At 39.3% G+C, this 23,841-nt stretch overlaps 4 protein-coding genes across 11 annotated transcripts; 2 read left to right on the top strand and 2 right to left on the bottom strand.

Moving 5' to 3' along the window:
* Positions 1–2,168: 2,168 nt before the first annotated feature.
* LOC144525756 (B- and T-lymphocyte attenuator-like) lies at positions 2,169–4,955 on the bottom strand. 2 transcript variants are annotated; one of them, XM_078262818.1, is made up of 6 exons: positions 4,754–4,955; positions 3,879–4,214; positions 3,750–3,788; positions 3,526–3,657; positions 3,394–3,425; positions 2,169–2,875 (listed from the first exon to the last, which is right to left on the bottom strand). In XM_078262818.1, the coding sequence occupies exons 1-6, from the start codon at positions 4,827–4,829 to the stop codon at positions 2,783–2,785; spliced, it is 708 nt and encodes a 235-aa protein (XP_078118944.1). In that variant the 5' UTR covers positions 4,830–4,955; the 3' UTR covers positions 2,169–2,782. The 2 variants fall into 2 exon arrangements, with proteins under 2 accessions (XP_078118944.1, XP_078118943.1); XM_078262817.1 differs by having other exon boundaries at positions 2,169–2,970; positions 4,754–4,943.
* Positions 4,956–7,428: 2,473 nt separating this feature from the next.
* LOC144525348 (uncharacterized) lies at positions 7,429–9,923 on the top strand. 2 transcript variants are annotated; one of them, XM_078262077.1, is made up of 4 exons: positions 7,429–7,590; positions 8,309–8,328; positions 8,416–8,456; positions 8,818–9,923. In XM_078262077.1, exons 1-4 carry the CDS (start codon positions 7,571–7,573, stop codon positions 9,022–9,024), a joined length of 288 nt encoding a protein of 95 aa, XP_078118203.1. In that variant the 5' UTR covers positions 7,429–7,570; the 3' UTR covers positions 9,025–9,923. The 2 variants fall into 2 exon arrangements, with proteins under 2 accessions (XP_078118203.1, XP_078118204.1); XM_078262078.1 differs by having other exon boundaries at positions 7,432–7,590; positions 8,787–9,923.
* An 852-nt stretch (positions 9,924–10,775) lies between these two features.
* On the bottom strand, positions 10,776–15,148 carry LOC144525346 (cell surface glycoprotein CD200 receptor 1-A). Of its 6 annotated transcripts, none has more exons than XM_078262071.1 (7): positions 14,714–15,148; positions 13,615–13,668; positions 12,632–12,937; positions 11,900–12,169; positions 11,590–11,686; positions 11,435–11,492; positions 10,776–11,350 (listed from the first exon to the last, which is right to left on the bottom strand). In XM_078262071.1, the coding sequence occupies exons 1-7, from the start codon at positions 14,778–14,780 to the stop codon at positions 11,261–11,263; spliced, it is 942 nt and encodes a 313-aa protein (XP_078118197.1). In that variant the 5' UTR covers positions 14,781–15,148; the 3' UTR covers positions 10,776–11,260. The 6 variants fall into 6 exon arrangements, with proteins under 6 accessions (XP_078118197.1, XP_078118198.1, XP_078118199.1 ...); XM_078262072.1 differs by having other exon boundaries at positions 13,621–13,668; XM_078262073.1 differs by having other exon boundaries at positions 11,450–11,492; positions 14,714–15,147.
* Positions 15,149–18,077: 2,929 nt separating this feature from the next.
* cfap91 (cilia and flagella associated protein 91) lies at positions 18,078–23,484 on the top strand. Its single transcript, XM_078262070.1, has 17 exons — positions 18,078–18,325; positions 18,977–19,053; positions 19,293–19,450; positions 19,553–19,633; positions 19,802–19,858; positions 19,960–20,138; positions 20,266–20,443; positions 20,824–20,981; positions 21,098–21,274; positions 21,394–21,530; positions 21,611–21,724; positions 21,816–21,887; positions 22,036–22,182; positions 22,261–22,482; positions 22,587–22,735; positions 22,828–22,919; positions 23,184–23,484. Exons 3-17 carry the CDS (start codon positions 19,317–19,319, stop codon positions 23,390–23,392), a joined length of 2,106 nt encoding a protein of 701 aa, XP_078118196.1. The 5' UTR covers positions 18,078–18,325; positions 18,977–19,053; positions 19,293–19,316; the 3' UTR covers positions 23,393–23,484.
* The last annotated feature ends 357 nt before the right edge of the window (positions 23,485–23,841 follow it).

The raw sequence follows: 23,841 nt of genomic DNA, 5'->3' as shown, positions 1-23,841 counted from the left end.
TGCAACACATAGAATAATAAAAAATATTTAAAAATTATACTTTTCTGAATCTTTGTTAGGCATCGTCTTGCATTGCCACTCTTTCAGCTTTTTCAGCTCAGCTTTGTAACGCTCAGAAAAACAGGCATTCCTTTCTGATGTGCCAGACCTTGCTGCCAGATGCTCATTTTTGGGGGGCTTTTTCATCCCAAGCCAGACGGATTATGGTGGACCTCATAAAGCAAAACACACACACACACGCACGCACACACACATATGCACACACACACACACACACACACACACACACGTGTTGTGCACACACATTCACTCACAGAGCCTGCAGCACTTGGCAGTTCTGTTCTGATGTATTCATAAGCTCTGGGATAACATACAGTATTTATTAGTTCTGTTGCATATATGTTTGTATTTTTATACACACAGGACTTAAAAACTCAAACTCAATCATCTACCAATATCATTTACTGGGTAGACTGAGGCCACACACTTCATTAAATCACACGGCTGTTTGTATGTGTTATAACATATTTCATCTAAAAAGTATGCATGTCTCATTGCTTGCATTTCACAGCCAGGCGAGTTTATGTGTAAGGAAAAGATTGTGAGTGTACATGTCAAGGTGTAGTGAGGTGTTGAGATGTGCTGACTTAGTCACTTTACTTGGTAATTTAAAAACTAAAGTTGTTAAATATAAATTCCCAATCACTGATCAGTAAAGATACCTTTCAGATTTGTATCATAAAACCCTAACAAAAGTTAGTAGATCACAAGCATCCAGCAGTCCTCTACACCTTGTCAGATGGTCGCAGTGCTGCAGAGTCCACACTCTCTAATGACCTCAGACTCCATCTAATCAGGCCCGTCTCAAACGCCGCCTTCGCACAAGCCTCCACGCTCTCCATCACTCTGCCGCCTGAACCAGGGCTTTGTCCACCACAGAAAAAACACAATTACTGAGTGTGTGTGTGTGTGTGTGTGTGTGTGTGTGTGTGTGTGTGTGTGTGTGTGTGTGTGTGTGTGTGTGTGTGTGAGAGAGAGGGAGAGAGGGAAATAGATACTGTAAGAGCAGAACGTGTGTGTGGGCTGTAACTACCAGCCACCACTGTTGAGATGAAAAATTCCACTCATGAGACAGAAAAGAAGTTCACAGAGTCATTTCACACAATGTTCAGGACTCACGTACAGCATGTAGATTACTTTTCAACTTTTCACCTTCCTCTCCTATGTATCAAGTGAATATACTGTAAGAAATATAAAAGTGAAGTCACATTATTCAGGAGCATTTCATGACATTTTCCACATGCCATTTCTTAGTGAAAGGACCTTTTGTGAGCATCTGTAAATGGATTACAGCACAGGGAACACAGTGCTCCACTGAACATCATCTAAAGAAAACTGAATTATCAGTGTGTCAATATGACACACTGTGTGTTATTAGCATGATGGGCAGTGGTGAGTGATTTGTGGTCTTATTAAATGAGCAGGGCAATCCCTGTTTGTTTTTTTTAATTCTGTTTTCAAATCTGTCATCTTTCAGATTACGAATGAGATTTTTCACCCAGGTGCTGAATTTATTTGACTTGGAAGGAACCCAGTCACAATTTCGCTGAGTAAGAATCTTAAAAGTCACCAGACTGGAAAAGAATATTATGTGTTATGTGTATGAGTTTCTCATTTATTGGCCAGTTAGTAGGCTAATCTAATATTTCACCACTAATAATGGTACATCATGGAAGAAAACAACTTCAAAATCATATTTTGATTATGTCAGGCTTGACAGAGACCACAAACCCATGGTTTATGTCTGTGACATATCATTGTGTTGTGTTGTTAATGTTATTGTTTTTATGGTAAATTGGTTTTAAAAAAATTCTTTGTTATCTTCTATCCTCTCCTCTTTTTTCGTTTCTTCATGTTATTCAACCTGCTGAAACAGTATCTCAGTATCTACAATAAGTACTATATGTGGTTGTGCAGAGGCGGGACATCTGCTACCAAAGATGATGTAAAAAAAAAAAGTTCCGATCCCCTCTTTGACTTCCTGCTCATTTAAACTAAACCACACTGGTGTGGTCGACGAATTTAAAAATAAATAACACAGACAGCACATTTATGACCTTTCAAAGAACAAAATGTTTCCACAATCACAGTCACAGATCAGTCAAGGATTATATTGCAATAATTTATTTTTTAAAGATATAGATGCCTCCAAACTTCAGCATTCAAACTACAAAATCAGACAGAAGAATGCACAATAATTATTCAGTGAGTCTGCACATGACCGATCTACTTACCCACTGGCTTTTCCACACAAACCACCAAAGCTTTGGCCAACAAAGTTTAATCAGTCAAAAAAGCACTCTAAGTCACGTAAATGAAATAAATGGATGGAAAAACAACTGAAAACATAATGAGAAATTAATAATTAAAAGCAACATTGCCTGAAACAAACCTGAGAGTGAGAAAATACATTCAATGCTGCTTCTGGTCTAGACTGGTTAGTTTAATACGGCTGTACTGTGCATCTGCGTGACCACAATCTTCATCCGTTCACCTCTTCTGCAGTGTGGTTGATTGCGTAACTTCTTTGCTTGTTCCATGACACCACCACATACTTGTGTACATTTTTCCATCCATGTTTTCATCTGCATGTGTCTATGGCAAATCCAAAATGTTCAGGAAACACTGAGCAGCATATTCTGTGTTTTTATTTTGTTCAGTCGCAGCATGTTGTTCTCTGGCAGGTATCCTACGGTGGTTGATGACAGCATACACTGCATGGTCAAACACTTGACTTTCGTTTACTGTGTTTGCCACAGCAGGCTGGTTCCCATTGGTCATCAGGGGAGATGGTGATGGTGGTCTTCCTGCAGCACTTTGAGAATAGGAGATATAGGAGGAGTCATACAGGACAGGAGCAGAAGGAGCACTCCCATTGGGTAGGTCAGGTATCATGTGAGTGGACATTTCCTATCCAGCAAAACACCAGAACAAGATTAAATAAGCCAATAAAATATTCTTGCTTGACACCGTTATGACTCTTGAACATCTAGGTTAAAGGAATAGTTTGACATTTGCCAAGAGTTAGATGAAGATGGATACCACTCTGATGTTTGTAAACTAAATATGAAGCTACAATCCAGCAGTCTGTTAGCTTAGTTTAGCATAATAACTGGAAACAGGGTTTGCCTGACTGTGTCCAAAGGTAACAAGGATGCCTACCAGTAGAGTGCTTATTGAATTAAATGAATGAGCTTCATATTTGTCGTCCAGACATTAGAGTGCATGGTTTCAAGTTTGTCATCTACCTCTCAGCAAGAAAGCAAGTCAGTTTATTTCCCAAAAAGTCAAACTATTTCTTTAAGTAGGCCTAGCAACACAATATAGCATTACCTGTGTTTTTGATTGTTTATAGGTCAGTATTCCTGTGAAGAAGACATAACACAAATGCTCCATTGTTAGGTTGTAAGATCTAGAAATGTTGTCATAGTAATTCAGACTGTGAATACCTATTAATGTTCTTACGTTTCCAGCAATAACAACTCAGGTGAGTTGAAGCTGTCAGTGTGGCAAACAGAAGAGCTATGCCAGCACAGATGAAGAAGTAAGGCAGCCAGGATACATCCTTATCACCAGCAACAAGTATTGGTAGCACATCTAAAAAGAACCAGATCAGCAGTTAGTCTTTATCAATAAAATGTTTATATGTATATATTATTTATATAATTTGACAAATACATTTATCTTACGTGCATTATTGTCAGAGTTTTCCACATCCTGGTTTAGATCTGTAGATTAAGAAAACAGGCCAATATACAATTAATACAATTAGACATCTTATATTATATTTTGGCATTGAGGGAGCAAATTCTGTCTACCTGACACTGAGATGTTGATGAAATGACTGATCTGCTGATACTTGTATCCTTTTACAAGACATTGGTACAGGCCGCTGTCATTAATGGAAATCCGTGTGAAATTCAGATATGAGATGAGTTTGTCCTTAACGTGTTTGTCATTCTGTGTTATTTCCACATTCTCTGTGTAATTAATTTGTTCACATTTGTTGGTGTCGAGCCGTTTACACCAGGTGACCCTCATTGATTCTCCACAGTGTTTGACAGGACAGCTGACTGTCAGACGTTGTTGTGGGACAGTTTTCCATGTCGTGCCTCGCTGGACCATCAGCTCAACTTCACATAAAGGAATCAAGTCTAAAATAGAAGCATCATTTCAGAAATTAATACAACAGAAAAGTGTCTCTCAATACTACGGTAAATTCTGACAAATACATCTACAGTATGATTATTCCATCAATGCAAGAAATGTAGTTACATTTTCGAAATACAGTATATTTATTAAAAAAAACTGCAATTGGTATGATTTAAAAAAAAAAATAACATTAACAATTTAATTGCAATATCAATACACCGATTTCCCATTTTTTCCTGTCTCATTGTCTCTTTGTCATTTAAGTCCCTCTGAAAAGTCTTTACCCCCTTATTCTACAACCTGCCATCACCTTTACCTGCACTTACATATAGGTACCAAATAGGCCTACGTACTGATACTGATACATAAATAATAACATAATAACACTGTAATTTACAGGCTGTAATCTAGTTTAATTTACTGTAACTGTAATTAAGTGTAACTTTTTTCTTCGTCAACTTAATGAATACAATCCATTCAAAATGTCCCGTCATGCTCTCTTGAAAGACATATCACAAGAAAAAAGTGTATTAAGGCTTACCTTGACCTCTTCCATAGATGCAGACAAATGTAAAACAGCTAAATAGCCACAGATGGGTGTATGCTGGTCTATCCATTCTGCCTGATGTGTTTGTGACCGGAGACCTTAGAGTTTATTTTAAAGTGTAGCTACTGCATGGGCTCATTTCACTTGTTACAAGCGTACCACTTCCTGTCCTCCCACATATATTCAAAGACCACTCTGCACACATGTGTATTTCAATATGTCATAACATAACACATTTGGCGATGTGCACGCACGTGCACATGTGTATTGTCTTGGCAATTTAATTCTGCAATATACTCTTACAGAGATACTTATTTACACAGATGTAAGTCATCCTTAATGCAAAACTGAGACACATAGTTATCAAAGATATTAACATGGGTGGAGCTAAAGCCCCTGAAATATGATTGGCCCCCTGTGGTGCCCCCCCCCCCCCCAGTCAATTGGGCTAGAGTGCTGTCAATCTGACAATTGTGATTTCCATTGGATCACTTGGTTGCATGTTCTGCCAATTTTCCCAGCCCTTGTCACATGACCAATTAATGTTTCCATGATGATTATGTAAAATTCTGATACCAGCACTGGAATTGCTTTTTAAAAAGTGGCAGACTTTAGAAAAAGTGTATTGCATTCTGTGCAACTAAGTGAAACTAATAATGAATGTGATGTTTTATTTAGCGGAATTACATTATGTTCTATCCTATCCAATATTTCCTATATTTCTAAGCAGATTTTCTATGCTGTATTCTGATAAAATGCCTCTCCTGGTCCCCCCCCACTTTAAAAATCCTGCAATCGCCCCTGGTTATTAAAGTGGGCTTGTCACTTATTGTCAGGGGCTGGGGATCACCTTTGTAAAGTGCACAGACTCATCATTTTAACCAATAACACTCCTACGCTGTCCTAAAGTGGCTCAGGAGCCCGGCGGGGCTTGTGACATCCTGGCTTCAAAGTCAGACTTTGATGAAAAAACTAAACATACACTTGTTTTCATCACAGGTGTGGATGATTGGTGGATATGGATGTACTGCATCATCTTTGATGGTACTATAGCAAAAGGGTTTTTTATTTCTTGCTGGTTTCAATGTAACCAGTAGATGGTGTAAGATGTTTTTACCTTCCTATAGTAGACTGCATGTTCTTGCTCAGTGGTATGTGACTCACCTAGACTGCTACAACAGCGCCCTCCAGTGCGTTGTACCACAAACTGCGTATGAATAAATGGTTGTGTCTGGTTTTAGTGAATATCAGAATCAGAATCAGAAAAGCTTTATTGCCAAGTATGTTTTTTACACATACAAGGAATTTGTTTTGGTGTTGTAGGTGCATGTCACACAATCTCTACATACAAGAAGGCTAAGAGAATCAAGCGCCAGAATATAACAATATAAGTATAAACATATATACACAGTATGTATAAAAAATAAAAATAAAAATAAGAAGAGCAGCATAGCAGAGTAAGTATTAGTATTTAGTACTTTACTTTACTTTACTTAGTAGTAAGTACAGTGGCATGTAGAGCCAGAGGGGGAGTGCGGAGAGTGTCAGGGTGGGTTCCGGGCCTTGTTGATAAGACTAGTGGTGGATGGGAAAAAACTGTTCTTATGGCGTGAGGTTTTGTTCCTGATGGACCTCAGTTGAGTGACTCAAAGAGTTTGTGGCTGGGTTGGGAGGGATCAGCCACAATCTTTCCAGCACACTTCAGAGTCCTGGTGGCGTACAGGTCCTGGAGCGGCGGCAGATTGCAGCCAATCACCTTCTCTGCAAACCGGATGACACGCTGCAGTCTGCCCTTGTCTTTGGCAGTGGTAGCAGCATACCAGATGGTGATGGAGGATGTGAGGATAGACTCAATGATGGATGTGTGCAATATACAGTACAGTGTAAATTATAATCTCATAAAACTGATATTTGTCAACAGAAATTATCAAAACTTTCAGTAGTGAATCATGTTAGTTTTGAGTTGCCTTTTGAGACTTTCCAATACTGCATTTTGCATATTACAGAAATATCTCTGAATGATCATTACATCCATAAAGGTATATTTGCCTACTCTTAACAAAGATGCGGTTTGTAAAGTAAACTGGGCTTTCCACCGAAGTTGAGAAAAGGTCAGTGACTTCCTTATATTCAACATCAAGAACATTTGCACAGTCATGCAAATGAGACAAACAAGAGCAATTATGCAAACATTACACTTTGACAGGGTCAGCTTGCTGCAAATACAGTATACTCACCCCCTGCAATATTTAGCAATGCAGATAGTTTCGTAACTTGCAGATGTTTTGTGATATCTTCTGCTAAGACTAAAAAAATGTACATTTTTCAGTTTCTAGAATAAAGTCTTGACAACTTCTGGCATCACCGCCAACAGTTTTTATTGGGAGAGTTTATTTTGTAAAAATTGCTGGGCTATGTTCTTTGCATTTTGTGTGTGTGTGTGTGTGTGTGTGTGTGTGTGTGTGTGTGTGTGTGTGTGTGTGTGTGTGTGTGTGTGTGTTTTTATTCAGGTGAAATAACCCTTGTATTTGAGGTTTTCCCCTATGTTGTGTGGTGTGTGGTGTTGTGTTCAATCATGCACAGGAAATCAAGATAGCACACAAATAGACTGTTGTGTGCTCTCTCTCTCTCTCTCTCTCTCTCTCTCTCTCTCTCTCCCTCTCTTTTTTCTGGCCTGTGTGCAGCAGCAGAGAGATCAGTGAGATCAGTGTCTACTGCAGTGTCAAACAAGCTTAGGGTTGCGACCAAGTACTGGTACTTTCCACCTGCTAACAATTACATTGGGAACCTTCAAAATTCTGTGGGCACATCATGGGAAACTGCACTTCAGGGTAAGTAATCATCTTTTCGATTCACATAGAGGGCACTTGCACATGCCACAAAACAATTTTTCAGCAGTGGATAATTACGCTCTGGAGCTTTCCTGAAAGGGCTGCATACTGTATATACAGAAAACTTTCAAACAAGAGTGAACAATTTAGTAGAAAATATGGGCAAGACCATTTAAACAATGTTGCATTTGGCCCCATGCCAAGCAGCTTCTGCATTTGCTTCGATAAGGAAATAGTGCTTACAGGATAAGAACAGACTCGGTTCCAGCCAGCGTCAAACATAAAGAATCGGCAGTGCAGTACAGTGTATTAAAGTGTACATTTGTTATAACATGATGTGAGATATTGACCTAGAAGCATGCAAAGTTATATAAGTTCAAGTGTGGTTTATAAACAGTTGGTCATCGACAGATGTGGGTTGTGTAAAGTGTTTCCTGTTGAAGTGCACATTGTCATCTGTTAAGCTTTCAAGGAAACACTGTTGTGGGGTAAAACTTACTCCTCCTAAAAAAGCTGTTGCCGAAATGATTTGATGTTTGATAAGATGTTTCATGATATTGTATGATGTAAAAGACATTATTACCTGCTAAGTGGAAGTCGATTAACATTTTCAGTCATTTTATTTATCACACACTAATGGGTTTTATTTTTCTGTTTAATGCTCTGGATGATTGTGGCCTTATTGTGGTCTCTTCATTTCAATTTGTTCTACTGACAGGATAAAGAAGAAAAGGAAAGGTAAAACTACACGTATAATGGCATTTATAGTATATTTGTAATGTATGGTTTTTGCTTATTTTAAAATATTTGCATTTTCTCTTTTAGGGAATTCTGCACCAGATGGAAAAAGCAGCACAGATAACAAGGTAGACCTGCCCATATCAATGTCAGGTCTATTTTTGTTGAGCATAAATTTTCATAGTTATCAGTTCCAGCTTTTCATGGGACATCAGTGTGTTCCCTGTGTTTTATGACAGCCTTGTCAGAGGTGTTGCCTTGTTCGATTTACATACTGGGTGGACATTAGTGTGAGCCCTCTGCTGTAAATTAAACTGTGAGGCTGTTTATTTCATCTGCAGGAAGTCATAACCACTACCCACATAAATAAAACATGCTGGTAGCAGCAGCGCTATATAAAACAAGTATAATTAATAATGTTGAGGAATGACATCTAACTGTGTATTATCTCATGACAGCCTAACGAGGATGTAACGTATGCCTCTATAGACCACAACTCAGCCAGAGGATCAAGTAGAACCAGAGCTACAACTGACGATGATTGTGACTATGCTACGGTTCATGTCCCAGCAGCCCTTCAACCTGAAACTGTGTCTGAGTGCTCATCTAAAGACGAATGTGCAGACGATTATGTGCTCATGGGGTAAAGTGAAACGAGAAGTTGATTCTGGCTATTGCAAGATGCAGGACTCGTAGATAATATCACAAACAGGAGAACGTGTCTGTTAATTAAATCTTGATCTTCAATGAAGAAACTGTGATAAAATGAAGAAAAAAACATTCACAGTAAACAGCAGCTGCTTGTGGAGCCCCCCACGTTGTTTTGCCTCACCTTTGAGGTAACCTCAAGGCTGAACACAACTGTGGTGTCCCTCCCTCGAGAAGACAAAGTTGCATCCCATTTGACCTCTTTACAGAAGGAACTCAACCTCAGGAGTAGAAGTTGTAGTTCTTCAGTCTGATATGAAGCGTCATGACAATAGCACATTATCTGGAATCAGTTAGTCAGAGAAAACTCGAGCTTCTCACATACACCATAATAGTTACACCATGACCTGTATGACACTCTCATATTATAGCATATTTAATTTAATTTAGTTGGCCTACACTTTTGTTGACGCAGTAAAATGTGTCAACAAAATTGGTGTTGTAGGTGTATGTGTACGCTACAAATAGATTCCTGAAACGTTGTGACACACAGTATCTGGAAGTAGTAGACTAAGTGCAATGAAATTGAACTGTCCCAAACTCATACATCATTTTTTACCCACTCATGTAAGAGATCTTATCGGTTTTGAACATCTCCAAAACAGCTAACCCAGAAGCTTCTGACAAACAATTGTTAGTTACAACATGATGTGAATGACTGAGCATCCATGTTAAAGCCACTATCTATTGAATTGAAATTATTTTGATGTTTTTTTTTGTTTTTTTAATTGCTCTTCAAAATTGGTGTATTCGGTGTGTTACTTTAATTTTTCAAGGAGTGCGTGTGTGCTATAAAAGTGGGAGATATTTTTATTGATATAAAGTTACCACTTTGTTTATTATTCTATTGTATTGCTCAACTGCATCACTAAAAACATTTCCAAGAAGTCATGGCAATATCTTTGATTTAAGGTCGAAACTTCATTGAGGTTCTTTGTATTTCAGAGAGCAAATAGATCACCAAAAATTGGACAAGTGTAAAACTAAAAGATGCCATGTGCGGCATGTCCTGTGGACAGCAATGCATTGTCAGTTTCCTCTTTTCTCTTCAACCTAATGATCAGTGCAGGTTGATGCCTACAATTTAATATCAAAATTCAAACAGAAAGTCTAGACCCTGGCTGTTGATTAGGGGACTGTGGATTTTCTCCCCATCACTTACATTGGAAGCACATAAGGTGGGCATCTCCTAATTATTATGAGGAACTGTTAAAGCAAGCAAAGCATGTTCCAATGTACATATTGGCACCTGACAATTGTTTTAACACAGACTGTTAGCATTATCCTAACACGGACTGTGATACAGTGCATAATCATGATGGTGGTTTATGTTCTGAGCTCCACCAGATGGCAGCACAGACGTTTTTTCCAGTTTGCATTTCCCAACCTCTTGATCAGTTTCTTCAGAAATGGGTTTACACTCATAAGAGTACTGAACTAAAATCCCAAACTCACAATTTATTTTAAATGGTCCAGTGCTGATAATCATCATACACGTGACAAATGTATCAGTTTGCTGCATGTCTACAAAGGAAATCATCTTGACATTTATTCTTTTTAAATATCAGGCCTAACCACAGCAGGAAATCAATGTGATGTGTAGATCACAGACTGCTTTTTACACTTTGTCCAAAATCCATTTAAAACAACATTGTGTATTTGTTTACTTGTTCTTGTGTAGGCTACTATTTTTAATGTTCTTTATAATTTTGTAGAGCTTAGCCACAATGAAACCAATGTGTTCAGATGTGCGTTTAATTTAAACAGATACATAATTATACATTAAGACATTACATGGATACTTAACATTATATTGTCCACATCATCTTAAGGCAATTTTACACCTGTTACTTTGGACTTTTACTGGTTTTACTTAGCAAGAATCCATTAAAAGGTGAGCATCAAAAGTTCTGTAGTCTTGGCGTGCTAAGTCCGGCTGAAGGCGGGATTCTTTACAATTCAGCGGTTCTTTGCATTTGTAGTTTATTATTAATATTATCCATGACACCTATACCCAGTGGGCTGCATGCTGTGCATTAAAGCGCCACTGTGTGACACGTACATCCCCTGTTCCATCAGTCAAGAATTTTGTTTAGGCAGAATTAAACTTAGAGGCTCCCTCTCTTATCGGAAGGCTTTCATCTCATTCTCTATCTTTACTATATCACCATTTTTCAGTTTCACAGCCTTTGGTTTCACAGCCTTCAGAGTATGATGCATGGTTTTATGTGAACAAATCTGCAGATGAGCAATAGATAGAGTTCACACGTTGAACATAGCTGGCGTAAGGCTCCACTTCCTCCACATCTTCTGTCTGTAAAAACCAGAGAGATGTCGTGAACAAAGTTTAACAATGTACAGTGAGTAAAACACACAAACCTATAAACTGCAGACATACAGAAAGATTTCCTACCGGTGGAGATTTAGATGGTGAAGTTTCCGTCCGCTGGCATCGCCTGGAGAAAGATGGATGCCCAAACCAGCTCAGTGATTCAACAAAATAGCTTGCAAGTAGTCACTGTAATTCAATTATTATCACATGAAAAGTCTTACCTCAATGTTATGAGTTTCTTATGTGCAAATAATAAAAATCCTGCCAAAAGCACAATGATTACAGCAACAATAAGGATGCACAGCCAAGGATTATTACCTGCAGTGAGAGAGTGGAGATTAAAGGTTTGTTAATGATCTGCTGGATGTGGAACACAGCACATTACATCTATTAACACATTTGTAACTACCACTATAATGTAAAACACCTAGTCAACATGAATCAAAAAAACATGAATGACGTATTGCTTCTGCACTAAACCCACAGCTTAAATATTTTTCTCTTATGCTATCAACTCTGCAAAAGCCTGACCTTTTTTTAACAGGTTTTTTGGCCTCAAAATCTCTTCCCCTTTCCAGTACGGGTGCCTGATGGAACAGCTCAGGTTTTCTTTATCCATTCCCTCGAGCAGCTCCAGGCGACTTTCTACTGTAAAAAATCCATCTAAGCCAGGTTCCACAGACGATGAGTATCCCGTATGACTCCAGCTGATGTTGGCAGCAGGTTTTCCTCTTTCAGCTTTGCACACTGCCACCATCTTGTTGTCCTTAAACTCTAACCAGGCTGATATACGGGGATCAACTGAGCCAGGGAAGACCAAACAGAAGAAATTAGACTTGCCGAGTACTTCAGCTTGCTGTAGTTCAACCAAATCACTTACACATTGTAGTACCTAACCATGCAAGTAGCAGTAAATTTGCTTACCTAAATTTTATATTGACTACAAAATAAAACTGTTATCAGTAAGGCCTGTGCATTAATCAGAGTACAGAGACATTGTGTAGAAAGGCATATTGCTTTTGGGGGTTTTCAAACGTTACTTTTTCAGAGCAACAGCAAAAAAGGAAATTCCATTAGGCTGTCCATTTTTGCAGTGGAAAAAGGTTAAGTAGCCTAATAAATATTTCAAAATCTAGGCAAGTAAAACAGAAATTGCTGTCTTATAAAATGTTTTGTGAGTGACATGGGCGAACCGAGCCTTTAAGAAATTAACCTTATTGATTACCTTGAAATCATCTATCCTTGTGAGGAGAAAAGTCCTACCTTTGATATCCACGTGGATGAGATAATTGTCGTTTCCTCCTGTGTAAACCGACTCACAATTGTAGACCCCCACGTCGTTATTGGAAAAGTTTGGGATGTGCAGGTATGACTGAGCGCTGGATGTGTTTCGGAGTGACTTTCCATCTTTGCAGAGGTCATCGCTTCGGCCTTCGTTACTATACCCTATACTACAGTGTTTGTTTTTTAATGTTATAGTCCAGGTAACAAACATCATCTCGTTCCATGTCTTATTGCTGCATGTCAGGTTAACTTCACTACCCAGGTTGAAAGCTGAATTTCGGACAACTGGAAAAAAAAAGAATGGAAGGAAGAAAAGTTGCATTTTTTAATGCACATAATGTTGTAATGATTGTGGTGATTACATAGTTTGGGCTTATTCTTATAAATATAAAACAATATACACAGTATGCATTTCCTAATATAGTCTACATAAAAATGCAAAGGAAAGAAATTCTACATGGGACATGGATGAACACAAAAAATAAAACATAAATGAAACAACAAAAATAAAACACTATTACTAACACAATATAACTTTAGTCATGAAGCATCACTTAAAACAGTTATATAATAAATCACTAGCACTATCAAATTGTTGCTGAGAACCACAATGCAAGACAAACAAAATCAAAACATGTTTTTATTTATTTTGTATTTTAAGAGCTACTGAATGACAAACGTTTTGTAATTACTTTTTCAAAGTGGGCAAACATTTGGTAAAGCCTCTTGATATTTCATAATTACGTTCCAAAAAAAACCCCAAAAATTATAACTAAACCTTTCTTCTCTAGAAATAACTTGTTTCAAAAGTTTTTTAACTCTTTCAAGTAATTTCAGCTGAAAAAAAAATGCTTTTGAAATCTGGATTAATAAAGAAAGGAAGTCTTAGTAGTCTTAGTCTTATTTATTATGTTACTCATACTGCAAAATAGCTGGAGAGAAAAAGGGTGAAAAGAGTTTACCAAAACCTTTAGGAGAGGAAGTGCTGGAGTTCACAGAGGTACTTTGATTAGTTCCTGGGAGAGTGGGAGGTGGAGGTGAGGAACAAGTTAGTAAACCTTAATAAAGACTTTTTTCAGTCAGAAAGCAGCAGTTAGTGATTCATTCGGAAGTGTTCAATCAGCAGAGCAACAATCAAAGTGTTTATCTGTTATTGGTTATTTAGTTAGTTAGTTAACCAACTGCAGCAGGGCTAAATCACAGACACAAACATGTACTACAAGTATTTATTGTAAAAACAGAAAACGTAGCTGGGGGAAGGAAAACCTGAACATATAAAACAAGCAAATGTTATTGTCATGAGCTCCCCCATTTGCCTGTCTACACTGTAGAATAAACTAGTACAGTTAGCATTGCTCTTCAGAGAAATGAATTGGAAACTTCCGGGTTCATTGACTGACTTTTACTGCGGAGTGTTATGGGGGTCTGAGACTTGTTTACGTCTGACAGGTGTAAGCAAAACAGCATGCATGAGGTGGGATGGCAAAACCACAGATATCAAACAGATGTGTCTCCTCCAGCTTTCAGAGACCACACAGCGGAGAAAAACTACATCAGAGCGTTTCCCTGATCTGAAATCATGCTTTCCACGGAACAAGTAGCAGCGTGCTGCTCGTTCGTTCAGAAAATATGGGGCAAACCTTTCATACATGTGTTACGGAAGATTTTCCTCCATTATCAGCTTCTGCATTACCCCACCTCCGGGGATTGTTCTTTCCACTGACTGTAGGTCTACACTGAGTCACACCACAGACAATTTACTGTAACCAAAATCTCTGTGCAATCTCATTGTATGGCAATACATACAACATATTTACATAATTATAAAGTACCACAAATGACACATTCCTACAGTAAAAAAAAATTTCAAAATCTCTATCATCTGTGGTTGTAGTAACATAATACAATGTTGCTCAGTATATATTAAGACCACCTTGTAACACCTTACAAATTCATCTTCGTGGAGGTTTTGTGCACCTCTAAAAAAGCATGTCTGTATCTTAAAGCTGTAAACGTTAAGTGCTTAAACCAAATGCAAGTAAAATGTCTTAATGTTCAAACCTGGATCCAGACTCCATGCTTCAGACAACGAGAAGATAATCGCGGCACAGATCATCATATACCTCATCTCTAGTTGTCTTCGGGATCCTCTGTTAACAGTCAACCACAGAGCCTCTCACACCAGTAAGAAACGCATCAGGTCTTCAACTAAATCCAGTAACATCAAACTGAATTGCGTGGTTTTGCCTGGGCTATCACGCATTTACCCTAATTTGTGAATTTCACTTTCTCTATTTAAGCCCAATAAGCTCAGGGTTTGATTAAAGCAGGTTCTCCACCCCATCCAGACAAACTGAACATCCTTGACACCCCTCATAATAAAGAAATATAAAGGACATGTGACTAACTAATCCCTCCCTCCTTCTTTCTCTTCCCCTCTCTCCAAACTGCTTTCCACCCAAAGCATCTGCATTTTTCTCCCACACAGGATGACATCTGACAAGACAAGAAGACACCAGTTTCCTTTCACATGATTACCCTCTTTCAAAGCAGTATATGTGTGTGCGTGCGTGTGTGTGTGTGTGTGTGTGTGTGTGTGTGTGTGTGTGTGTGTGTGTGTGTGTGTGTGTGTGTGTGTGTGTGTGTGTGTGTGTGTGTGTGAACACTCCAAGCTAGACAACATTATAAAGCAGATGCGTTAGGCACAGTCACAGTATGTATTTGTATTATATCATTCATAAAACCTTAGCCCAACATGGCTTTGACTGCCTTACTTTATATGAATACCTATGTAAAACTAATAAAATGTAATTCAAGAGCCCTGCAATAAATCCTACTTTCTCACGTAGCATGTAACATGTGTAACGTTTAGGTTTTGTTTGAACTAAGACAAAAGTGTTAATCCTTTACATTTTGGAGGCTGTAGTTTGTGGTGCTGTTAAACTGTATTGCATTATACTGAGAGGTTTTTCTAATATCTAGCCAATCTGGACAAAATAACACCTCTAGCATACGACACATAAAATGTAACCGCAGCACAAACTATACAGCGTCCTAAGTTACAGTTGAATACACACTTATCTAAAAAAATGTTTAATCAAAACACATTCTAACCTTCCTGAATGTAGGATTATACGTTTTAGATAATAAACTGGTCACTAAGTGTAGAGTTATTATGGAGAAAGAATCTTTCTTGCTGAGTAAGTGTAATTGGTTGTGGTCTCATATCTGCTGGTATAAGAACATCTTGCTCTACAAGGGTTAGACAATGCAGAGTTGCTTACATGTGCTGTTTATGGCGCATTAACGTGGGTGTAGGCGGTACTATGGACTCCATCCAGTTTGCAGATCAGAGATTAACTGACAACAGGCATTATTGCATGTATGTGGTTATGATCTGCAAGCTCTATGCGGAATTTGTGGTTCATGAGTACATCTTGCAATGAGACATCCTGATATTAACTGCATCATATCAGAGCAGAAAGGGCGGATGAACAATAATAACTCTGATTATCCTTCTTTTGAGTCCGCTCTGCCCATGTATGATACAGAAAAACTGTAAAAATGAACATTCAGTGCTGAGTGCCGGTTGCAATCTGTGAAAGGTACATAAAATCTTCTGGTTAAACACTGATATAAATCGACCCCCATAGCTAGAACACCCTGACTTATTTGTATGTCCTCATAAAATCTACAGCTGTTAAATAGGATTTTAAAAAGACGCAAATGTGAGGAAGTAATATTTGCAGTAATTCTTGCTTTTAGGCACAAGGCCGTTCTCCTTTTCCTAAGCTCTATAATTAGACAGTGTTTATTTAACATATATAGCAGACGTTCAGCTGACTGTGAGCTGGCATACTTGGCACTAAAACTAAACTAAAAGCTTTTCCACAGAATTGCAAAACCTTCCAGCTATGAAGTAATGTTGCTTTGGTCGGCTGTGTTCCTCAAATCCAACAGAGCTTAAAACACACAAACAAAACAAAACAAAAATCTTAAAAAGTTGATAGATTAGGAACTTTGAGGAAAAAATACTCTGTGTCATCTTGTGTGCGTGCATGCGTGCGTGTGTGTGTGTTTGTGTGTGTGTGTGTGTGTGTGTGTGTGTGTCTGTGTACACTGTTTCCCTTTGATAACACAGACTTCCTGTTGATGTCAAAATCCACCTTTATTGCTACCCAAAAATTTGCTCTGAAGGGTAAAGACAAAACTGAGATGTTTGAAGGAAAAACAATAAACATGTCCTCTGAAAATTAATAGAGGCAAAAAAAATACTGATGTACATTTGTACCTACTGTAGAAATAGATTAGGCTTACCTAAAGTAAGAAGTGACTGTTGAACATTTGGGAACATAAATGAGATAACTGTAATGTTACCATTAAAACCATAGACTGTAGCCATTCAAACACCTGATTTCTTTTTACATAACCAAATAAACACACTATTCTACAACCTGGTCTAAGTGCCAGAACTAATGGATCCCAATTTTTGCCAGTAAAAGAAGAAAAAAAACAATGCTATCCATGCTAGCTGTGCCACCTTGGCATTCGAGGCCCTTGTTACTGAAACAATCTCATAATTATGACTTTATAATTTTGACTTTATATCTCATAATTATACATTTTAATCTCATAATTTTGACTTTTTATCAAATTTATAACTTTTATCTCATACTTTTGACTTTTTATCTCAGAATTTCAATTTTTATCTCATAATTCAGACTTTTTATCTCATGTTTTACTTTTAATCCCATAATTATAACTTTTTTATCTCACATACAAACAAAGCTCCGGGGAGCTTATTCCCCGGAGTCCTTATGTTCTTTTTCCGCCCAGCATCATCATCTTGGATCATGATGGCACCTACATCATGGTGGCAGCTGTCGCCGTGGTCCTGCCCTACGCCCTGCTGTGCCCTATTACACCCTGCTACGCACTGCAATGCCCGGCTTCGACTTGCTATGTCCGGCCAACGCCCTGCCACACCCTGTTACGCCCTGCTGTGCTCTACGACACCATGATTATAACTATTACAATATCTTTATTGTGACTATTATTGCCATTGTTCATCATACCCCCAACTGGCACCCCCAACTGGCACCGTCAGACACCGCCTACCAAGAGCCTGGGGATACTTTCATTATAAAGTTTTCATCTATTTTTTTATTTTTTTACTGGCGAAAATGGGCTTCCATAAAATACTGTTATTTCAGAAAATACATTTTGCAGCACTGCACTAAAATATTGTGACTCTGCAATTAATGATAAATGTCAACTAGGTGTACAAATACAATAGAAAAACGAATTATATTTTCTTTTACTGCAATAGGGTTATAATTCCACTTCAATAAAGTAAAAGCTAATAATACCTATTAAAAGTAATGCAAATGATGAAGGGGGAAACCATCCATGGGAGGAAACGAACCGCTGGTTCCGGGAGGATGTTTCCGTTCTTTGCGTCTATGAAATCGTGTTTTTTACCCGTCAGTTTGGTACTGAGAATGGCTTTTAATACTACGATGCCCATGAGCCTCAGCCACAATGCTCAGCCACTGTTGCGAGAGGAGAAGTAGTCAAAGGCACGAGTCAGAGCTGGAGCAAAGAAGTCTTCGTCGTTGCAGTTGGAAACAGAGCATTTACCAAGAAGCTACTGATTTGAACCAACTGATGAAGGTGTTATCACAATTCTACAGAACGATTGTTTTAGCGTCTGCTACCGTTGGCGTGGGACTGAATTTTAAGTTTAGTGAGTGGATGGTTCTTGCCGAAATAATCCTTTAGAGTCGTAATTTACTTATCTCCTTGCATGTGTTCCATGGGTGTATTCATGTTTGTTCGGTACATTGGCTTGCACATTTTACTTTCATTTGACAAAGAACCACCTCTAACGCAGTTGCCCATCATTTTAGTTTCATATCGGTCAATGCTCCAACTGTCAGCCGCCTGCCGCTTTGTGCAGAAAATGAAATAACCCCTCCCACTTTCAAACGCTCAGTTTACCGTCTCCATGGTTACATTGCTAAATACCGCAGCGTTCATTGACGTTGTGCATCGGAGAGAAATTAAAAAGAGAAAAAAACACTGGTTTTAATTGAAATAAGAAAATGAGTGTATCTGTGACTCGCACAATTCCTAAGAAAAACGATACTAGTAAAGTTGTTAGGCGGCAACGGGTTTATGACCACTTGTACGGTAAGTCAACTTAGCTAGCTAGCTAACTAGCTAACGTTAAACGCCAGCTGACGCAAGCTACCTTTTGAAAACTTGCTAGCTAACGCTAGGCTAACTCATTTGGTTGACATCACCTGAACTGTTTTGCCACAGATCCAGTTTACACAGTGTCATCGGAGGCAGACCATGCCAGGTCCACCCTCAAGGCCTATGCGTCTAACGACCGAATCGTAAGACGTTTGTATTGAAATATTGTACTGTGTATCATTAAATGTAACGTTATTTATTTTCTTTTACACATTGAACACTGAGCGTAACTCATAATTCACCTACTTTCTGTTTACCTCTCCTCCTATGACTGACCCATGGCCAATATCGTTTCTCAGTTGTTACTGTTTACACACGAGGAGAAAAAAATAATTAAACGTGAAATGCACTCACAGACTGTATTTCTCCCTGCCTTTATTAGAGGAGAGTGCCTGAGTTTGGGTCTATGTTCAGTAACCTGTTCCACCACCCACGGTATACTGTTCAACTGGACCCTACAGACCCAGTACCGGCCTCTATTGATCGTCGCTGGCGAGGCCACACAGAACAGCGCAGAGAGGCACTGCAGCAGCTGGCTGGGTAACACCAACAGACACCATTTAGTTGAGCAGCAGCAGCTACTGAGTTACTCATTATCATTACAAATATAAAATGTGTCCCTTGGCATTATCTTCTTGACAGAGTTATTCCAAATGCTCAGTCATGGCTGAAAAGGGAGGCGTGCTATGTGACCGGAGCTGATCGCTGGAAATACTTTAAACGGTTTGATTAGCCTGCCTACATACTGAATCTGTGAATATAGTGGAATTCAATCATTCTAATCTCAGTTGTGCATCACTTACCTCAACCTGATATTATGACAGTTAATTAAAGATAACTGCTGCAGTTCCCACATTAAATATTGACATAGTTCCATTTTGTTTCCTTTAGCCCTCTGATTCCTTTTTCACAGCAGGTTCCCCCAGATGTGATTTTTGCGTTGCCTAAGTAAGTTTGACGGTTTCTCACGCTTCTTTTTTTGCCATTTCTGTTGTGCCCTTTTGCTGGTAGAGGGTACATCCTCCTTTCCATACTTTTTGTCTCATCAGAGAAGACTTTGTATCAACTTGTGGAACGAATGCTGAGCATCAGCCCAGCCACTTCACTGTGGGGGTCCAGACAGACTACAGGGAAAGTGAAACACAGACAGACCCGTACAGCCCTGAGTATGTGGTACAACCTGGGACAACTCCCGCAGAGCTCCTGCAACTGGCAGCTTTGACTTGGGGTACATGATCAACTGTTGAGATCTTCATTACATAGACTATAATGGGCAATTACCTTTGTTAAAAACATACATCTGCAGCCTTACTGGTGCTCTCAGCTGAATAATTTACCTTTACTGTTCCCCTTAGGTCGTGGTCTACCTGCAGGCCTGGCAGAAGTAGAAATGATAGAGCGGGCACGTGCCAAACGAGCTTGGGAGGCCACCCTTCCTCCATTGAATGACCTTAGTCAGCTGGACAAAAGGAGACGTATAATGGAGGAGATGGAGGTCAAAGAGTGGGCTTTCAGAGAGGGAGAAATCGAGAAGTGAGTGACGCTGCGCCACAATAGCTTCTTTTTTTTTTTTTATTCCTAACTGATAAAGACAAGATAAGACAAATAGAGAGGTAACTACATCACTACAATTACCACTACAGCAAACCATAAAATCCCCAAATTTATGTAGCACAATGCATTGCTGTCTCTTTGATACTACCACTGGGAGTTGGAAATTTGCTGACACAAACAAAATTCTTCTATTGTAAAGGCAGTTTCTACTGTGTACTAAGTACTGTGGCTGATACTGTCAATCGAAGAACTTATTAAGCAGTCTCGGTGAACCCTCCTCCCCCTTGTTGTTCCTGCTCTCTGTACAATGCAAAATCTGCCCTTCTGCAATGCTCTCCCTTTCTGTGGGTCCTGGCCAGGTTGCAAAAGGCCCGTCTTGCTTTGCTGAAGGACCTCTTGAGGCAGAGAGATGAGGCCCAAAAAGAAGTCACAAACGAGAGACTGAACCAGATATATTCTAAGCACCAAAAGGACAAAGAGACCAAGCTGCACAAGATTCACAATGACTACAGCAGGTGTAAGACAACCGCTGCCTCTGCTCTAAGATAATATCCAGATCATAAATGTATTATGCAAGGCTTTGTTTCATTCCTTGTCATCTCTCTCCTTTTTTCATTGTTGTATTGTGGGCAGCACTGAGAAAACTGGAAGCCAAGAGGAGAAATGTCGAGGGGAAGCTAGAGCAACTTGGCATTGTCAGGAAATATACAGATTCTCAGACATATCCCGCTCGGAGCCGCAGGGATACATTCACCAACAGGAAGACCCGCAACAATGAGTTAAAAAGCCACTACTTAGACACATATGAAGGTCTGAATCTAAATGTTTATGGACACGTAGAATTAAGTGGATCATTTCCATACTAGCATCAGAGATTACAGTATAATTTTATTTAGAAGGTAGCTTTTAACTGTTTGTCATCATCATAGGTTTGCTACAGCTAGAGGCAGGACTCTCTGCCTCAGTCAAGCGATGGGAGAAAAGACCTAAACCTAAAGTCAACATCATCAAGAATGTGATCAAGCACCCTGCGAGCAGAGAGGTAGAACTGATGAAGAAATACAAGGTAAAGCAGAAAGAAATGTGTTAATCAAGCATATCATTTAAGCTCTACATACACATGAATTAACAAGGGTGGCTCCACAGGCCCTGAGAGAGGAGGAGAAGGAGCAAGTGTCCAAGAAGTCTTCACGTTTTCTTGTCAAGAAGGAGAAGCCTGTTCCTCGTCCTGTCACTCCCAGAGTGGTGGAGCCTCCAGAGGTCAGCTAATGTCTCTGTTTTTAATTGACGCGGACCTTGTTCATCCTGTTCAATTTTGTTAATGCTAATTCATTTATATGTCCCTCATTAGGGGGATGAGGAGATAGAGCTTGCAGTCATCCACTTGCAGAAACTACTGAGAGGAAGAAGTATTCAATACGAGGTCTGAACATGTCTGCATGCACGTGTGTGTGCGTGTTTACCTGCATGTATGACTTTTATATGCCTGACGTGCCTACAGAAATGTTTGGCATATGTTTCAAACTGTAAGGGCATCTCTATTCACGTCTGTCTGTGCTGTCTTCTGCCAGATGTTTAAGGGCAAGGAGAACCATCTGGATCTTATTCAGGAACTAAGGACCGTCCACGCCCTGCAGAGGGAGGAGCAAGAGCTACAGAAAGCTGACAAAGGGCTCGTAATGACCCTTAAAAATCAGAGGGACAAACATAGACACAAGGTGAAACACACAGACACATTCGCATACAGAAGTTTACAAACTCATTAATCTCATTACGCCTTTTCTCTCCCCTCCCAGACCGCTCAAGACAAGGCTTCTCAGGCCAGAGTGGTCGGTGCAGAGCTTGAACACCTGTTTGACGCCTTGTCCAAGGAGCTGATTCATCTCCAGGAAGAGCGCAGGATCCATGCCTTTACACTATTGGCTGAGAGAGACCGTCGCCTACGAGAGGCGGAGGAGAGTGGGAGGAGACAGGTGGAGGAGCGCAGACGCAGAGAAGAAGATGAGATCTTCAGACAAGTGCGTAGATGTGTCATTTTTAGGCTATAGTAATAAGAATAATATGCGCGTGTGTGTGTTGGTGTGTGTTTTAATGCATGTTGTGTGTCCTTAATGCATCACAGGTGGTACAGGTACACCAGGAAACTGTGGATTTGTATTTGGAGGACATCATCCTAGAGACCTTGGAGCAGACAGCTGACCAGCAGGCCAGAGAGGAGATCCACAGGAGGGCGAAGGAGGTCAATGACATTGCTTATGCCATGGAGGAAAGGTAATGGATACCTCAACATGTCTGCTAATGTTTTGTATTCAGAAATGTAAACGATAATAATAATCAAGAATCATTTTTTTGTGTGCGAGTAGCCGGAGCAATCTTCAGTCGGAGGAGATTGTGTCAGAGTTGGTGTACAGTTTCCTTATCCCAGAGGTCCAGAAGATCACAGTCAGACAAAGAGGTTTGGGAGATTTTTATTTTTTCACTGTATTCACACACATTTTAATCATAGAATTATATTATGATTATAAGTAGACAGTATGTGTATCAACAATTAGAAATGGGTAGAAAAGGCACCACGTTTCTTAAAAGCAAGAGATCATTTATCTCTTACTTTTAAGACCCTTTCTCCTAATGAAAACAAACAAAACATGAAAATGGAATGATAAAGTTAAAGGTCAGTTGCTTTGCTCACTGGTCTAACCTTGTGATTTCTCTCTTCCAGTGCTCCAGAGGCAGCATAGACACTTGCAGGCAGCTCGCAGCATCATTCACGGAACTGGAGAACATTCTGGGATACTTCCTAGTACTCTGGAAGCCCCACAGTTGACCTGTCCCTCTGAAAGAGCCTCCAACCGAGTCCTCGAGATGATTAGCCAAGCGGAGCAGGAGAAGGGGAAGGAAACAGAGCAGCACCACATTCAAACTGAGTAAAAAGAGGACTAAAAATCCCAAAAAGTGTACTGAGATGCAGTCTAATGTCTGAATTTGTTGTTCATATTATTAAAGTAGTAATTAAGTATTAAGTAATTTCCATAATCATCATTGTGAGTTCAGGGCTCAATTATAGCCTTTTGATTATTACTCATTATTACATATCGTATCTAGAATTTACAGTATATTCCCACCTTTTCTGACAGGATCAAGTACAAGCTCCATTTCCATCTGGGGAGTTGGGATGCTGTGGGGGTATGAAGGATTCAGGGATCCCTGATTAAGCACTTCTCATTTTAAGTTGACAGAGAGTGACTTAATAGATATCTGAGGATGTTTCAGGGATGCATTTTACAGAGGGATTCATTAATTTGGTGACTTATTTACTGAGACGAAAATGTGCTTTAAAGTGGCATAGGAAGTTCTCCAATTATTACAACAATCTGAGG

This window comes from Sander vitreus, chromosome 11 (assembly GCF_031162955.1).
Source record: "Sander vitreus isolate 19-12246 chromosome 11, sanVit1, whole genome shotgun sequence".
NCBI classification, from domain to species: Eukaryota; Metazoa; Chordata; class Actinopteri; order Perciformes; family Percidae; genus Sander; species Sander vitreus.
The sequence above is the reverse complement of the archived record's forward strand: the minus strand, read 5'-3'. Positions and strand labels throughout refer to the sequence as shown.

Bases quoted from the DNA above. Each gene is read 5' to 3' on its own strand.
- LOC144525756 (XM_078262817.1), bottom strand. From the start codon at position 4,829: ATGGATAGACCAGCATACACCCATCTGTGGCTATTTAGCTGTTTTACA. The intron at 3,658-3,749 runs GTAAGATAAATG...GGTTCTTTTTAG, and splicing joins AAACTCTGACAATAATGCAC to ATGTGCTACCAATACTTGTT. The intron at 3,426-3,525 runs GTAAGAACATTA...TCTTCTTCACAG, and splicing joins GAGTTGTTATTGCTGGAAAC to GAATACTGACCTATAAACAA.
- cfap91 (XM_078262070.1), top strand. From the start codon at position 19,317: ATGTTCAGTAACCTGTTCCACCACCCACGGTATACTGTTCAACTGGAC. The intron at 19,859-19,959 runs GTAAGTTTGACG...TTGTCTCATCAG, and splicing joins GTGATTTTTGCGTTGCCTAA to AGAAGACTTTGTATCAACTT. The intron at 22,183-22,260 runs GTGAAACACACA...CTCCCCTCCCAG, and splicing joins GGGACAAACATAGACACAAG to ACCGCTCAAGACAAGGCTTC.
- LOC144525348 (XM_078262077.1), top strand. From the start codon at position 7,571: ATGGGAAACTGCACTTCAGG. The intron at 7,591-8,308 runs GTAAGTAATCAT...TTCTACTGACAG, and splicing joins ATGGGAAACTGCACTTCAGG to GATAAAGAAGAAAAGGAAAG. The intron at 8,329-8,415 runs GTAAAACTACAC...TTTCTCTTTTAG, and splicing joins GATAAAGAAGAAAAGGAAAG to GGAATTCTGCACCAGATGGA.
- LOC144525346 (XM_078262071.1), bottom strand. From the start codon at position 14,780: ATGAGGTATATGATGATCTGTGCCGCGATTATCTTCTCGTTGTCTGAA. The intron at 11,687-11,899 runs GTCAGGCTTTTG...CTCTCACTGCAG, and splicing joins AAAAAACCTGTTAAAAAAAG to GTAATAATCCTTGGCTGTGC. The intron at 11,493-11,589 runs GTAAGACTTTTC...ATCTTTCTCCAG, and splicing joins AAGAAACTCATAACATTGAG to GCGATGCCAGCGGACGGAAA.